This window comes from Scyliorhinus torazame, chromosome 8 (assembly GCF_047496885.1).
Source record: "Scyliorhinus torazame isolate Kashiwa2021f chromosome 8, sScyTor2.1, whole genome shotgun sequence".
NCBI lineage: Eukaryota > Metazoa > Chordata > Chondrichthyes > Carcharhiniformes > Scyliorhinidae > Scyliorhinus > Scyliorhinus torazame.
This window is the reverse complement of record NC_092714.1, coordinates 62479735-62493807: the sequence shown is the minus strand read 5'-3', so window position 1 is coordinate 62493807 and position 14073 is coordinate 62479735. Positions and strand designations below refer to the sequence as shown.

Here is a 14073-nt window from a genome sequence, read left to right as displayed (position 1 = left end):
TTTCCACATTGTATTTCATTTGCCACTTCATTGCCCACTCTCCTAGTTTGTCCAAGTCCTTCTGCAGCCCCCTTGCTTCCTCAATACTACCTGTCCCTCTACAGATCTTTGTATCATCTGCAAACTTAACAACAGTGCCTTCAGTACCTTCTTCCAGATCATTAATGTATAATGTGAAAGGTTGTGGTCCCAGCACTGACCCCTGAGGCACACCACTAGGCACCTGCTGCCATCCTGAAAAAGACCCCTTTAGCCCCACTCTCTGCCTTCTGCCAGTCAGCCAATCCTCTATCCATGCCAGGATCTTACCCTTAACACCATGGGCGTTTTAACTTATTTAACAGTCTCCTATGCGGCACCTTGTCAAAGGCCTTCTGGAAATCTAAATAAATCACGTCCACTGGTTCTCCTTTGTCTAACTTCCTTGTTACCGCCTCAAAGAACTCGAACAGGATCCCGGGAACGTTTGTTGCAAAAACATATCCGGTATCATACAAGGTGGATGTTTAAGGGAGCATCTGAGAGGCGAGAACCGCACACAGAACCAATTGGATAATCTGGTCCAGATAGGCTTGTTGGTGAGACGGCTATGAATGGAAGTGAGGTTGTAGCAAGCTACTCCAGGGACAAACTCAGTAATATCCCAATATCCCAGGGGGAACTATGGAAACTATTTGCACGGAAGAACCTTCGCAAATTGAGAGTCTTCCAGTTGAGGTTCAAACCAAAGTTACCTCTAGTGCTGAAGTGTCCGTTAGTGAATTGTGTCACTCTTAAAGGATCAAGAAATCCCCTGACTGACTTACCTTATACTTGTGTATTTTTGTAAATAGTTCCTTTGTTAATTGAAGAATGTAATGGGGAACTTAAAGGGGGAGGGATGTGGTAGGGTACCCCTTTAAGGGGGCCAGTTTCCGGAGTGTCACGTGACCCGATCGGCCAATGGGACCGGAGTGTGTGAATCTTGGGGGCTGAGCGTGATTTTCCCAGTCAGTTAGGAATTTCGAGTCTTGACTTCCGGTTGCGGCGATGCGGAGCTAAGCCGCACAATTCGGCAGCTCCCGCTAGAATGGACTTTTGGGCTCTCCGGAGGAGCCCCAACGGATTTTCTTTGACCAATTCTCGTGTGGGAAGGTGAGAGCAAGGTCCCCCTTCTGTCGTGTATGGAGGGGACCAGAAGTGGAGCGGCGGAAAAAGAGGCTTTGGAGCAGCGGCCGAAACGAGGGGGAAAAAACAAGATGGCGGAGGGCGGAGATCATGCAGCATGGGGGCCGGACCAGCAGGAGTTTCTCAGGCGCTGCATGGAGGAGCTTAAAAAGGAGGTGCTGGCGCCAATGCTGATGGCGATCGAGGGGCGGAAGAAGACCCAGAAGGCCCAGGAGGTAGAGCTCCGAGAGGTGAGGGACAAAACCAATGAGAACGAGGACAAGATCCTGGGCCTGGCGGTGAAGATGGAGGCGCATGAGGCGCTGCACAAGAGGTGGGCCAAGAGATTCGAGGTCCTGGAGAACAGATCGAGGAGGAAGAATCTCCGGATTCTGGATCTCCCTGAAGGGGTGGAGGGGGCCCGATGCCGGGGCGTATGTGAGCACGATGCTCCATTCGCTGATGGGTGCGGAGGCCTCTCCGAGCCCCCTGGAGCTAGAAGGGGCTCACCGGGTCCTGGCGAGGAGACCCAAGGCTGATGAGCCGCCAAGGGCGATAGTGGCGAGGTTCCATCGTTTTGCGGACAGAGAGAGGGTCCTGAGATGGGCCAAGAAGGAGTGGAGCAGTAGATGGGAGAATGCGGTGATCCGAGTCTACCAGGACTGGAGCGCGGAGGTGGCAAAGAGGAGAGCTGGCTTCAACCAGGCCAAGGCGGTGCTGCATAAAAAGGGGGTGAGATTCGGAATGCTGCAGCCAGTGTGACTGTGGCTCACGTATCAGAATCGACACCACTATTTTGAAACGCCAGAAGAGGCTTGGACCTTTATCCAAACGGAAAAATTGGACTCGAACTGAGGGTCTGTGGTTGTTGGGGAGATGTTGACTGTATACAGGGTTGTAAATATGGGTAAAGAATGTTTCACGGGTGGGACAATGGATGGGGATGGGGGAAGAGTTTTGATGGGGAGACTGTGAGGAATGTGGGCGCCGTTGCTGGAGGGAGGTGAGACCCGGGGATGGGGGAATTGGGATAAGGCCGCAACAGGAGCTGCGCCACATGGGGCAGGGCTGGCTCAGGAAAGCGCGGGCTTTTTCCCGCGTTAGGGAGGGGCGGGAGGTGGGGGGATGGAGGAGCGCAAGGAGGAGGAGGGATTTCCACACGGGGGGGTCAACGGGAAGGCGGGGGAAGCTGGGGTCAGCAGGAGTCACCTGACATACAGAAGTATTATGGGGGGAGCAAATGAGCTAGATTTGGATCTAGCGGGTGGGGTGGGGGAGGGGAGGGGGGAGAGGGGGGGAAAATAGGGTTGCTGTTGCATTGGCCGAGGGGGAACTGAAAATGGAAGAGGTGGTCGGGGCGGGGATTCCCCATCTGGGGGAATGGAGGGTGCAGGAGGCGCGGACACGGAGCTGGCCTAAAATAGGAGATGGCTAGTCGGCGGGGGGGGGGGGGGGGGGGTACGCCCCCCCCCAATCCGGCTGATAACGTGGAATGTGAGGGGCCTGAATGGGCCGGTTAAGAGGGCCCGAGTGTTCGCGCACTTATAGGGACTGAAGGCAGACGTGGTCATGCTTCAGGAGACACATCTGAAGGTGGCAGATCAGGTCAGGTTAAGAAAGGGATGGGTAGGGCAGGTGTTCCATTCGGGGCTGGATGCGAAGAATAGAGGGGCGGCAATACTGGTGGGGAAGCGGGTGTCGTTTGAGGCCAGGAACATAGTAGCGGACAATGGAGGTCGATACGTGATGGTGAGCGGTAGGTTGCAGGGGACGTGGGTGGTATTGGTAAATGTATACGCCCCGAACTGGGACGATGCTGGATTCATGAAGCGTATGTTGAGGCGTATTCCGGACCTGGAGGTAGGAAGCTTGATAATGGGTGGAGATTTCAACACGGTGTTGGACCCAGCAGTGGATCGCTCCAGATCCAGGACTGGAAAGAGGCCGGCTGCGGCCAAGGTGCTTAGAGGGTTTATGGACCAGATGGGGGGAGTAGATCCGTGGAGATCTGCCAGGCCTTTGGCCAGAGAATTTTCTTTTTTCTCCCATGTACACAAGGCCTACTCACGGATAGATTTTTTTGTTCTGGGCAGGGCACTGATCCCGAAAGTGGAAGGAACGGAGTATTCGGCCATAGCCATTTCAGACAACGCCCCGCACTGGGTGGAACTAGAGTTGGGGGAGGAGAGGGACCAACGCTCGCTTTGGCGTCTGGATGTGGGATTACTGGCGGATGAGGAGGTGTGTGGGAGGGCGCGGGGGTGTATTGAACGGTATTTGGAGGCCAATGACAACGGGGAGGGCAGGTGGGAGTAATATGGGAGGCACTGAAGGCGGTGGTCAGGGGAGAGTTAATCTCCGTCCGGGCTCATAGGGAGAAGAGAGAGGGCAGGGAAAGGGAGAGGCTAGTGGGGGAGATTTTAAGAGTGGACAGGAGATATGCAGAGGCCCCTGATGAGGGACTACTCAGGGAGAGGCGAAGTCTCCAGGCAGAGTTCGACCTGTTGACCACAGGGAAGGCGGAGGCACAGTGGAGGAAGGCACAGGGGGCGACATATGAATATGGGGAGAAGGTGAGCCGGATGCTGGCACATCAGCCCCGTAAGAGGATGGCAGCGAGGGAGATAGGTGGAGTCAACGATGGAAGGGGAACTACGGTGCAGAGTGTGGTGAAAGTAAATGAGGCATTCAAGGCCTTCTGTGAGGAGCTGTACAGATCCCAGCCCCCAGTGGAAAAAGAGGGGATGCGACGATTCTTGGACCAACTGAGGTTCCCCAGGGTGGAGGAGCAGGAGGTGGCTGGTTTGGGGGCGCCAATTGGGTTGGAGGAGCTAATTAGAGGACTGGGGAGCATGCAGGCAGGGAAGGCCCCGGGACCGGATGGGTTCCCGGTGGAGTTCTATAGGAAGTATGTAGACCTGTTAGCCCCGTTGCTGGTGAGGACTTTCAATGAGGCAAGGGATGGGGGGACCCTGCGCCCTACAATATCGGAGGCGATGATCTCTTTGATCCTGAAGCGAGATAAGGACCCACTGCAATGTGGGTCGTACAGGCCGATCTCGCTCCTCAACGTAGATGCTAAGTTGCTCGCAAAAGTGCTGGCTACGAGGATCGAGGACTGTGTCCCGGGGTTGATTCATGAGGATCAGATGGGATTCGTAAAGGGTAGGCAGCTGAACACCAATGTGTGGAGGCTCCAAAATGTGATTATGATGCCATCGGTGGAGGGAGAGGCGGAGATAGTGGCAGCTATGGACGGGGAGAAGGCCTTTGACCGAGTAGAGTGGGAGTATCTCTGGGAAGTGTTGCGGAGGTTTGGGTTCGGGGGAGGGTTTATTAGTTGGGTTAAGCTCCTATATAGAACCCCGGTGGCGAGTGTGGTTACGAATTGACGGAGGTCGGAATACTTCCGGCTGTATAGAGGGACGAGGCAGGGGTGCCCCCTGTCCCCCCTGTTGTTTGCATTAGCAATTGAACCTTTGGCCATGGCATTAAGGGAGTCCAGGAAATGGAGGGGGTGGTCCGAGGGGGAGAGGAGCATCGAGTGTCGCTATATGCAGACGACCTGTTGCTGTATGTGGCGGATCCAGTGGAGGGGATGGCGGAGGTCATGCAGATTCTAAGGGAGTTTGGGGACTTTTCGGGCTATAAGCTTAATGTAGGGAAGAGTGAGCTCTTCGTGGTGCATCCTGGGGACCAGGGAAGAGGGATAGACGACCCACCGTTGAGGAGGGCGGAAAGGAGCTTTCGATACCTGGGGATCCAGGTAGCTAAGAGCTGGGGGGCCCTGCACAAACTTAATTTGACGCGGCTGGTGGAGCAGATGGAGGAGGACTTCAAGCGATGGGAAATGTTGCCACTCTCGCTAGCGGGCAGAGTACAGTCGATTAAAATGATGGTCCTCCCGAGATTTATTTTTGTATTTCAGTGCCTTCCAATTGTGATCACCAAGGCCTTTTTTAAGAGGGTAGGCAGGGGCATTATGGGTTTCGTGTGGGCAAGCAAGACCCCGAGGGTAAGGAGGGCGTTCCTGGAGCGTAGTAGAGATAGAGGAGGGCTGGCGTTGCCGAATCTGGGTGGCTACTACTGGGCAGCCAACGTGGCACTGATCCGTAAGTGGGTGATGGAGGGAGAGGGGGCGGCATGGAAGGGGCTGGAGATGGTGTCCTGTAAAGGAATGGGCCTGGGGGCGCTCGTGACGGTACCGCTGCCGCTCTCGCCGATAAGGTACACCACGAGTCCGGTGGTGGCGGCAACGCTAAAGATCTGGGGGCAGTGGAGACGACATAGGGGTGCGTTAGGAACCTCGGTGTGGTCCCCGATCAGAGATAACCATCGGTTTGTCCCAGGAAGGATGGACGGGGGGTTTCAGAGCTGGCATCGGGCAGGGATTGGAAGAATGGGGGACCTGTTTATTGATGGGACATTTGCGAGCCTAGGGGCGCTGGAGGAGAAGTTTGGGTTACCCCCGGGAAACGCGTTCAAGTACATGCAAGTGAGGGCGTTTGTGAGGTGGCAGGTGAGGGAATTTCCGCTGCTCCCGGCACAAGGGATTCAAGACAGGGTGATTTCGGGCGTATGGGTCGGAGAGGGCAAGGTGTCGGCGATATACCAGGAGATGAAAGAAGAGGGGGAGGCTTTGGTAGAGGAGCTGAAGGGTAAATGGGAGGAGGAGCTGGGGGAGGAGATTGAAGAGGGTCTGTGAGCTGATGCCCTGAGTAGGGCTAATTCTTCTTCCTCATGTTCCAGGCTTAGCCTGATACAGTTTAAGGTTATTCACAGAGTGCATATGATGGGGGCGAGGCTGAGTAGGTTCTTTGGGGTGGAGGATAGATGTGGGAGGTGCTCAGATAGCCCGGCGAATCATGCCCATATGTTCTGGTCCTGCCCGGCACTGGAGGGGTTCTGGAGGGGTGTTGCGAGAACTATATCTAAGGTGGTGAAAGTCCAGGTCAAACCAAGTTGGGGGCTAGCACTATTTGGAGTGGCGAACGAGCCGGGAGTGCAGGAGGCGAAAGAGGCCGGCATTCTGGCCTTTGCGTCCTAGTAGCCCGGCGAAGGATCTTGTTAATGTGGAAAGATGCGAAGCCCCCCAGTGTGGAAGCCTGGATAAATGACATGGCAGGGTTTATCAAGTTGGAGAGGATAAAGTTTGCCTTGAGAGGGTCTGTGCAGGGGTTCTCCAGGCGGTGGCAACCGTTCCTAGACTATCTCGCGGAGCGTTAGATGCAGTTCGGTCAGCAGCAGCAGCAACCCGGGGGGGGGGGGGGGGACATCTCTTTTCGGGGGGGGGGGGGAAGAAGGGTGGATGGGGAAGGGGGATTTTCTTGGGGGCACTTGAGCAAGAAAATGCATAAATGTTCAGGAAAGTTGATATGTGCGGGAGGAATCCAATGTACAAAGTTCTGTATTATGTTGATTTGATATGTTTATGTCTTGCTATGCAACTTTTCTTTTCTTTTTGTTACAAGGGGGGGGGGTTTGTATGGTTGAAAATGTTGTTGAAAAATTCTTAATAAACATATTTTAAAAAAAAGGAATTTCGAGTCCTGGAACATGGTAGCCTTTTATCTCACTCTCTGTGTATAGTTATTACTTCAATAAACTGTTATTTGTTAATCAACTTGGTGATCACCCATCTGTCAGGATATTACATCGCCCCTCACAAATATTTATGCGAGAATGAAAACTGGATTTTAACAGGAGAATTGTATCATTACAATATGCTCCATAATAACGAGGAGACAAGGGATGATTCTCCAACTATAAGAGTGACCTTCTGTCAGTAGGCAGCTACACTCAGCCTCCTGCTGATTGGCTAATAGTCATGCAATGCCAAGTTTCAAAATATGTTTGTGATCAAAGTCTGAAAGTTGTGAGTGGACAGTCATAGATTGCTGATCTTTACCAAAAACACACTGCTATTTATTTTTCCCCAAAAGTGACCAACTTTCAGCTATTGAAAGCAATGAGTTCTGTCACAGATACATTGGAGAAAATTGCACATTGAAACAAAAACAATTAAAATGCAGTAGAATTTAAACAATAAAACTAACAAGTGATAATAACGTACAGATGTATATGTACACTAAATTGATCGTTAGTATGCTGACATTGGTTAGAAAGATAAAGCTTTTATAGCAAAGCAAACAGGTCAAGGAAAGTTACAAAAGCATATAAAATTAATTGGGAATGGAATGTATTTTGAATTAAGTTTTTACCCCTGAGTAAATGAAGCAAAGAATTATATCAATAAATATTAATGGAGGATATCAGCATTGGTGAACAAAAAAAAGATAAAAGGATAATTTTGTGACATTTGATTCCTGTGATAAATAAAACATATTTCAGTTTGAAATTTATGAATTCATAGTTCCTACCTTGAGTGATGCCATTTTAATGTTGCTGTTTTGTTCAAAAAGCCCAAGGGGGATCTAAGTTACAAGTGGACAGTAGTGATTGAGCTCTGTTCCGAGAGGAAAGAAAACCTTGTAGCCCCAGGACAAGGAACTTTATATTGCAGGGATTGCACGAGGCATGCTCCAGAACTGATGCAATACACTTAATTTTTTTAAAAGTGAGGCGAATGAGTGACATCACAGAATGAGAAGTGGAGAGAGGCAAAGGAAATAAGCATAAAAATTAAAAAACACACACCAACAAAAAAGAAGTAAGTGAAAATAATTTACAATGGATAGGAAAAGTAGTTGAGAAGGAGAAAACTATTAGACTTGAGAGAGAGTTTAATTATTGAAAAGTCATCGTTCCATTAATCATTTGCAGCTTTAGCGTCAGCTGCAGTAAGAGACAGTGTAAACCACATTCTCTGCCAAGCCCACTACAACTCTCTGAAATTGCTATCTCCTGACCTCATTTCACCAATATCTGACCCCATTCTAACCAAACAATCAGCCACTCAACCTGCCCTTGTGGCCTCCATCCTAGTTGTCATAATAAATGGCTTTCCTCAGTTCCTAGAGAGTTTTCTGCAATACGTTGCTGTGACATTTTGTAGAATGTCTAGAATATAAAAAGGGTTAATGTAATATCATAATTGACCACTACATGGAGCTAGATGCAGAAATATATAGGGCGGGATTCTCCCATACCCGGCGGGGCGGGGGGTCCCAGCGGGACGGAGTGGCGTGAACCACTCCGGCGTCGGGCGGCCCGATTCCGCACCTTTAGGGGCTAGGCCCATCCCGGAGTGGTTGGCGCCCTGCCGGCTGGTGTGGAAGGCCTTTGGCGCCACGCCAGCCGGGGCCGAAAGGACTCCGCCGGCCGGCACGGGTCCGTGCATGCGCGGGAACGTCAGCGACTGCTGACGTCATCCTCGCGCATGCGCAGGGGGAGTCCACCTACGCGTCGGCCATGGCGGAGGCTGACATGGCCGGCGCGTAGGAAAAGAGTGCCCCACGGCATAGGCCCGCCCGCGGATTGGTGGGCCCCGATCGCGGGCCAGGCCACCCTGAGGGCACCTCCCTGGGCCAGTTCGCTCCGCACCCCCTCCCCAGGACCCCGGAGCCCGCCCACCAGCGCGGCGCGATCTCCGCCCCCGCCGGTGCTGGAGAATTCGGCGGCCGGCTGGGGCAGGATTCACGCCGCCCCCCCAGCCATTCTCCGACCCAGTGGGGGGGTCAGAGAATCCCGCCCCCAATCTCTGACAAAAGAGAAAATGCTGGAAAATCTCAGCAGGTCTGGCAGCATCTGTAGGGAGAGAAAAGAGCTAACGTTTCGAGCCCAATGACAAACATTAGCTCTTTTCTCTCCCTACAGATGCTGCCAGACCTGCTGTGATTTTCCAGCATTTTGTCTTTCGTTTCAGATTCCAGCATCCGTGGTAATTTGCTTTTATATAATCTCTGACTCTCAGGCATCTGGGAGAGGGCTGGAGAGAGTGCAGAGGAGAGGTCTAGAGAGTGCAGAGTACAATTATAGATAGAGTGGAGAGAATATTGCTAGTAGAGTGTAGATTTTAGATTACTAGATTATTGCTTGCTAGAGGAGTAAGTGGTCAAGCTTTAATAAGTAGTGTAATAAATGTTAGCTTTGTTATTGAATTTAGCTTCTGTGGTCTTTGTGAACAGTACAACATCCATCCTGATAATAAGAATCACAAAGAACACCACAGTTGCTAGTCCTGTGTGAAAGGAGGCACTGCTAGACCTGGTTGTTGGGAATGAGGTAGGTAGGTCAAGTATCAGGAGAGCAACACTCAGGGGACAGTGATCATTGTGTCGTAAGGTTTAGTTTGCCTCTGAAAATAAGACAAGGTACAATCCAGAGTGGGCATAATTAGCTGGGAGAAAGCCAAGTTCAGTAGGCAAAGAATGAACCTGACCCAGAAATTTGGATTTGGTGGGGGTGGAGCCGGCTTTTCAGTATGGCAATTTGATCCTCGAGTGGCCTCTCGACCCGGCGCTCACTGAGCCGCTGAAAACGATGACTGCAAACATTATCCGAGTCTATAAGTTTGCGGATGATACGACTGTGGTGGGCCGTATCTCAAACAACGACGAATCAGACTACAGGAGGGAGATCACTTGGTTGCATGGTGTACCGAAAACAACCTGTCTCTAAATGTTGGAAAGACCAAGGAACTGATCATCGACTTCAGGAAGCGTAGCACAACACACACTCCCGTCTGCATCAATGGCTCCGAAGTGGAGATGGTCGATAGCTTTAAGTCACCATCACCAACAGTCTGTCCTGGTCCACTCACGTTGATGCAACAGTCAAGAAAGCCCAACAACATCTCTACTTCCTACCGAAGGTAAAGAAATTTGGCATGTCTGCATCGACTCGCACAAACCTCTACAGATGTGCGATAGAGAGCATCCTATCCGGCTGCATCACAGCCTGGTATGGCAACTGCTCGGTCCACGATCGCAAGGAACTGCAGAGTGTGGTGAACTCAGCCCAACGCATCACACAAGCTTGCCACCCCTACATTGATTCTGTATACACCTCCCACTGCCTCAGGAAGGCAGACAGCATTACCTGAGACCCCTCCCATCCAAGCATTGCCTTCTTCCAGACCCTTCCATCAGGCAGAAGGTACAGAAGTCTGAAGATTCGTACATCCAGACATAGGAACAGCTTCTTCCCCACAACTACCAGACTCCTCAACGACTCCCCCCTCTGACTGATCTGTTCCCTATAAGAACTACTATTCACGACGCCATACGCTGCTCTTGCTCATGTATTTGCTTTGTTTGGCCCCTTGTTCCGCACTGTAACCAATCACTGTTTGTCGATGTACCATTTGTCAATGTTCTCTGTTGATTATTTTTTGTCTACTATGTACGTACTGTGTACATTCCCTCGGCCACAGAAAAATACTTTTCACTGTACTTTGGTACATGTGACAATAAATCAAATCCAATCAAATCAAATCAAGATTAATAGATCGGGGACTCTGCTTGCTGACACTTGAGTGCTCATGAGGATGAGCTGCCGAATACTAACAAAAGGCTTGAGGAAATGGAGGAAAGAATCCTGAACGTCAAACATTTTGTTTCCTCAGCTGAAGGCTGTATTTTATCCTTGGAAAACCAGCTATGTGGAGTGTCATAAATTGTGGAGGATTTGGAGAACCAAGGCTGGAGAATGAATATCTGGGTTACCAGTCTGCCAGAGAAGTGGAGGGGAAGGCTCCTGTTAATTTCTTTGAGAACTGACTGCCACGTTTTCTTAAGCTGGATGTGAAGGCGGGCATTTCAAATTAGAAAGGGTGCTCTGCATCCTGTCTTTCAGGCCAAAGGACAATCAATGTCCCAGACCTATAATAATTTGCTTCCACCATTTTAAAGGTTGTCAGAGAGTCCTGGAGATGGCAAGGCATGGTGGGACCAGGCTCCATTAAAGGGCTAAAAGCAAATTACTGCGGATGCTGGAATCTGAAACGAAAGAGAAAATGCTGGAAAATCTCAGCAAGTCTGGCAGCATCTGTAGGGAGAGAAAGGTGCTAACGTTTTGAGTCCGATGACTCTTTGTCAAAGCTTGTCCATTAAAGGGCTTCCTTCTTCCAGGACTTTTTGGCAGCTGAAGCGACGAGGCTTTCATGAAATTCGAAGGCAACTCAAGGCAGCTGGAATGAAATATTACATGCATTACCCTGTGACCCTGATAGTGAGATCTGATAACTCCTTTAGTGCTTCGATGATCCGACTAGTGCCTTGACATTTGTTAAGTCCATAGAGAGCAAAGAATTGGACTGATATTGTGCAGCTTGGAAAATAGGTATTCCTGACTTTCTCCCGATTGTAATAACCCTCACGAGACCCCCAGGGATGACCCAATTGATCTCCCTGTGGGGCTTGTGGAATACCAGCATCCCCGCTCAGGGACGGAGGCCTTGTGGTGTTCTTTATGTTGCTTACTTAGGATGGTTGGTGCAGTGTTCCACAAAGACCAGGGGCGTCATTCTCCGACCCCCCGCCGGGTCGGAGAATGGCCGTTGGCCGCCGTGAATCCCGCCCCCGCCCCCGCCGAAGTCTCCGAAGGGAGAAAAGTCGGCGGGGCGTTAATGGCGCCGCTGCCGCGGAGAATGTCACGGGCCTGCGCAAGGCAGCCGATTTTCGGCCTGCCGATATTCTCCCTTCCGGATGGGCCGAAGTCCCGTCGACGTGATGACCGTTCACGTCGACGTCAATCAAACCTCCTTTTCATCGGCGTGACCCGGTGCTCCAGGCTCACGCCGACCAGCGAGGAGGTGAGTGACGGCCTGGGGGGTTGGCTCTGGGCAGGAAATGGCGTGGCCGCAGACTGATTGCCTGAGAAGAGGTGTGTCTCGGCTTGTGTGTGTGTGCGGCGGGGGGGGGGGGGGGTGGTTAGAGTAGGCTGGGCTCCGGGGGAGTGCCGGGAGGGGGTCCGTGCCGGGGTGGAGGTTGTGGAGGGGGTCCGTGCCGGGGTGGAGGTTGGGGGGGGGGGGTCCGTGCTGGGGTGGAGGTTGGGGGTTGGGGAGGGGGTCCGTGCCGGGGTGGAGGTTGGGGGTTGTGGAGGGGGTCCGTGCCGGGGTGGAGGTTGGGGGTTGTGGAGGGGGTCCGTGCCGGGGTGGAGGTTGGGGGTTGTGGAGGGGGTCCGTGCCGGGGTGGAGGTTGGGGGGGGGGGGTCCGTGCTGGGGTGGAGGTTGGGGGTTGTGGAGGGGGTCCGTGCCGGGGTGGAGGTTGTGGAGGGGGTCCGTGCCGGGGTGGAGGTTGTGGAGGGGGTCCGTGCCGGGGTGGAGGTTGGGGGGGGGGGGTCCGTGCTGGGGTGGAGGTTGGGGGTTGGGGAGGGGGTCCGTGCCGGGGTGGAGGTTGGGGGTTGTGGAGGGGGTCCGTGCCGGGGTGGAGGTTGGGGGTTGTGGAGGGGGTCCGTGCCGGGGTGGAGGTTGGGGGTTGTGGAGGGGGTCCGTGCCGGGGTGGAGGTTGGGGGGGGGGGGTCCGTGCTGGGGTGGAGGTTGGGGGTTGTGGAGGGGGTCCGTGCCGGGGTGGAGGTTGTGGAGGGGGTCCGTGCCGGGGTGGAGGTTGGGGGTTGTGGAGGGGGTCCGTGCCGGGGTGGAGGTTGGGGGTTGTGGAGGGGGTCCGTGCCGGGGTGGAGGTTGGGGGGGGGGGGTCCGTGCTGGGGTGGAGGTTGGGGGTTGTGGAGGGGGTCCGTGCCGGGGTGGAGGTTGTGGAGGGGGTCCGTGCCGGGGTGGAGGTTGGGGGTTGTGGAGGGGGTCCGTGCCGGGGTGGAGGTTGGGGGGGGGGGTCCGTGCCGGGGTGGAGGTTGGGGGTTGTGGAGGGGGTCCGTGCCGGGGTGGAGGTTGGGGGGGGGGGGTCCGTGCCGGGGTGGAGGTTGGGGGTTGTGGAGGGGGTCCGTGCCGGGGTGGAGGTTGGGGGGGGGGGGTCCGTGCTGGGGTGGAGGTTGGGGGTTGTGGAGGGGGTCCGTGCCGGGGTGGAGGTTGGGGGGGGGGGGTCCGTGCTGGGGTGGAGGTTGGGGCGGGGGGGGGTCCGTGCCGGGGTGGGTGATGGGAGGGCAAATGAGTTGGTCCACCTGGCCAGGTGCCAGCCTCCAACAGTTGGACCCATGCGGTCCATGCCACCTGGCTGGGGGGAGGAGGGGATATGGGCAATGATGACATGTCGTCGTTCCCCTCCCCCCCACCAGGTCGTCATGTTTTCAGATCATCCAGCGATGTTGGCCGCCGTGGTGGCAGCCGCTCATGTCTATGTTGCCCTGGATGAGGAGGAGGAGGAGGAGGAGGAGGAGGAGGAGCGTGCCAGAGAGGCGGCGCAGGCTGCCGCAGAGGGGCAGGCGGCAGCCGCCCAGGCTGGAGGGACACCTGACCGACAGGACGAGGAGGGGGAGGAGGACGTCGCGGCCCCACGGCAACGGAGGCACCCGAGGGCGCCCCGTGTGTACCGGCCCCGGCAGTCATACCAGGACCTCACGGACCGGGAATGCAGGAGGAGACTCCGGATGAGCCGGGAAACCGTGGCACACATCTGCCACCTGCTGGCACACCTGTCACCGCGTGGCACTGGCGGGGGACACCCTCTCCCCGTGTCCGTCAAGGTTACGGTGGCCCTGAACTTTTATGCAACGGGGTCATTCCAGGCACCGAGTGGGGACCTGTCCGGCATATCGCAGACATCGGTGCATCGGTGCATCCGGGCAGTGACAGATGCCCTTTATGCCATGGCGCACCGCTACATCCGCTTCCCCGTGGACCGGGCCAGCCAAGATGCCCGGGCCGTGGGCTTCTCTGCCATTGCCGGGTTCCCCATGGTCCAGGGCGCGATCGATGGGATGCACGTCGCCGTGCGGCCACCTGCAGATAACAGGGCCGTGTTCACTAATAGGAAGGGGACCTATTCGATGAACGTACAGGTGGTCTGCGACCACCGCATGATGATCCTGCACGTCTGCGCCCGTTACCCAGGCAGTGTACACGACTCATTCGTG

The 14073-nt window shown here is 54.2% G+C and overlaps 1 protein-coding gene across 2 annotated transcripts in view; it reads right to left on the bottom strand.

Moving 5' to 3' along the window:
- The window catches only part of hgd (homogentisate 1,2-dioxygenase), an 81420-nt gene extending 73650 nt beyond the window's left edge, over nt 1–7770 (bottom strand). The window contains exon 1 of one of the 2 annotated variants that reach the window (XM_072513718.1): nt 7527–7770. In XM_072513718.1, the coding sequence (XP_072369819.1) occupies nt 7527–7541 (15 nt within the window). In that variant the 5' untranslated portion in view covers nt 7542–7770. The remainder of the gene's footprint in view (nt 1–7526) is intronic. The other variant, XM_072513717.1, reaches the window with a different exon arrangement.
- Between the last annotated feature and the right edge of the window lie 6303 nt (nt 7771–14073).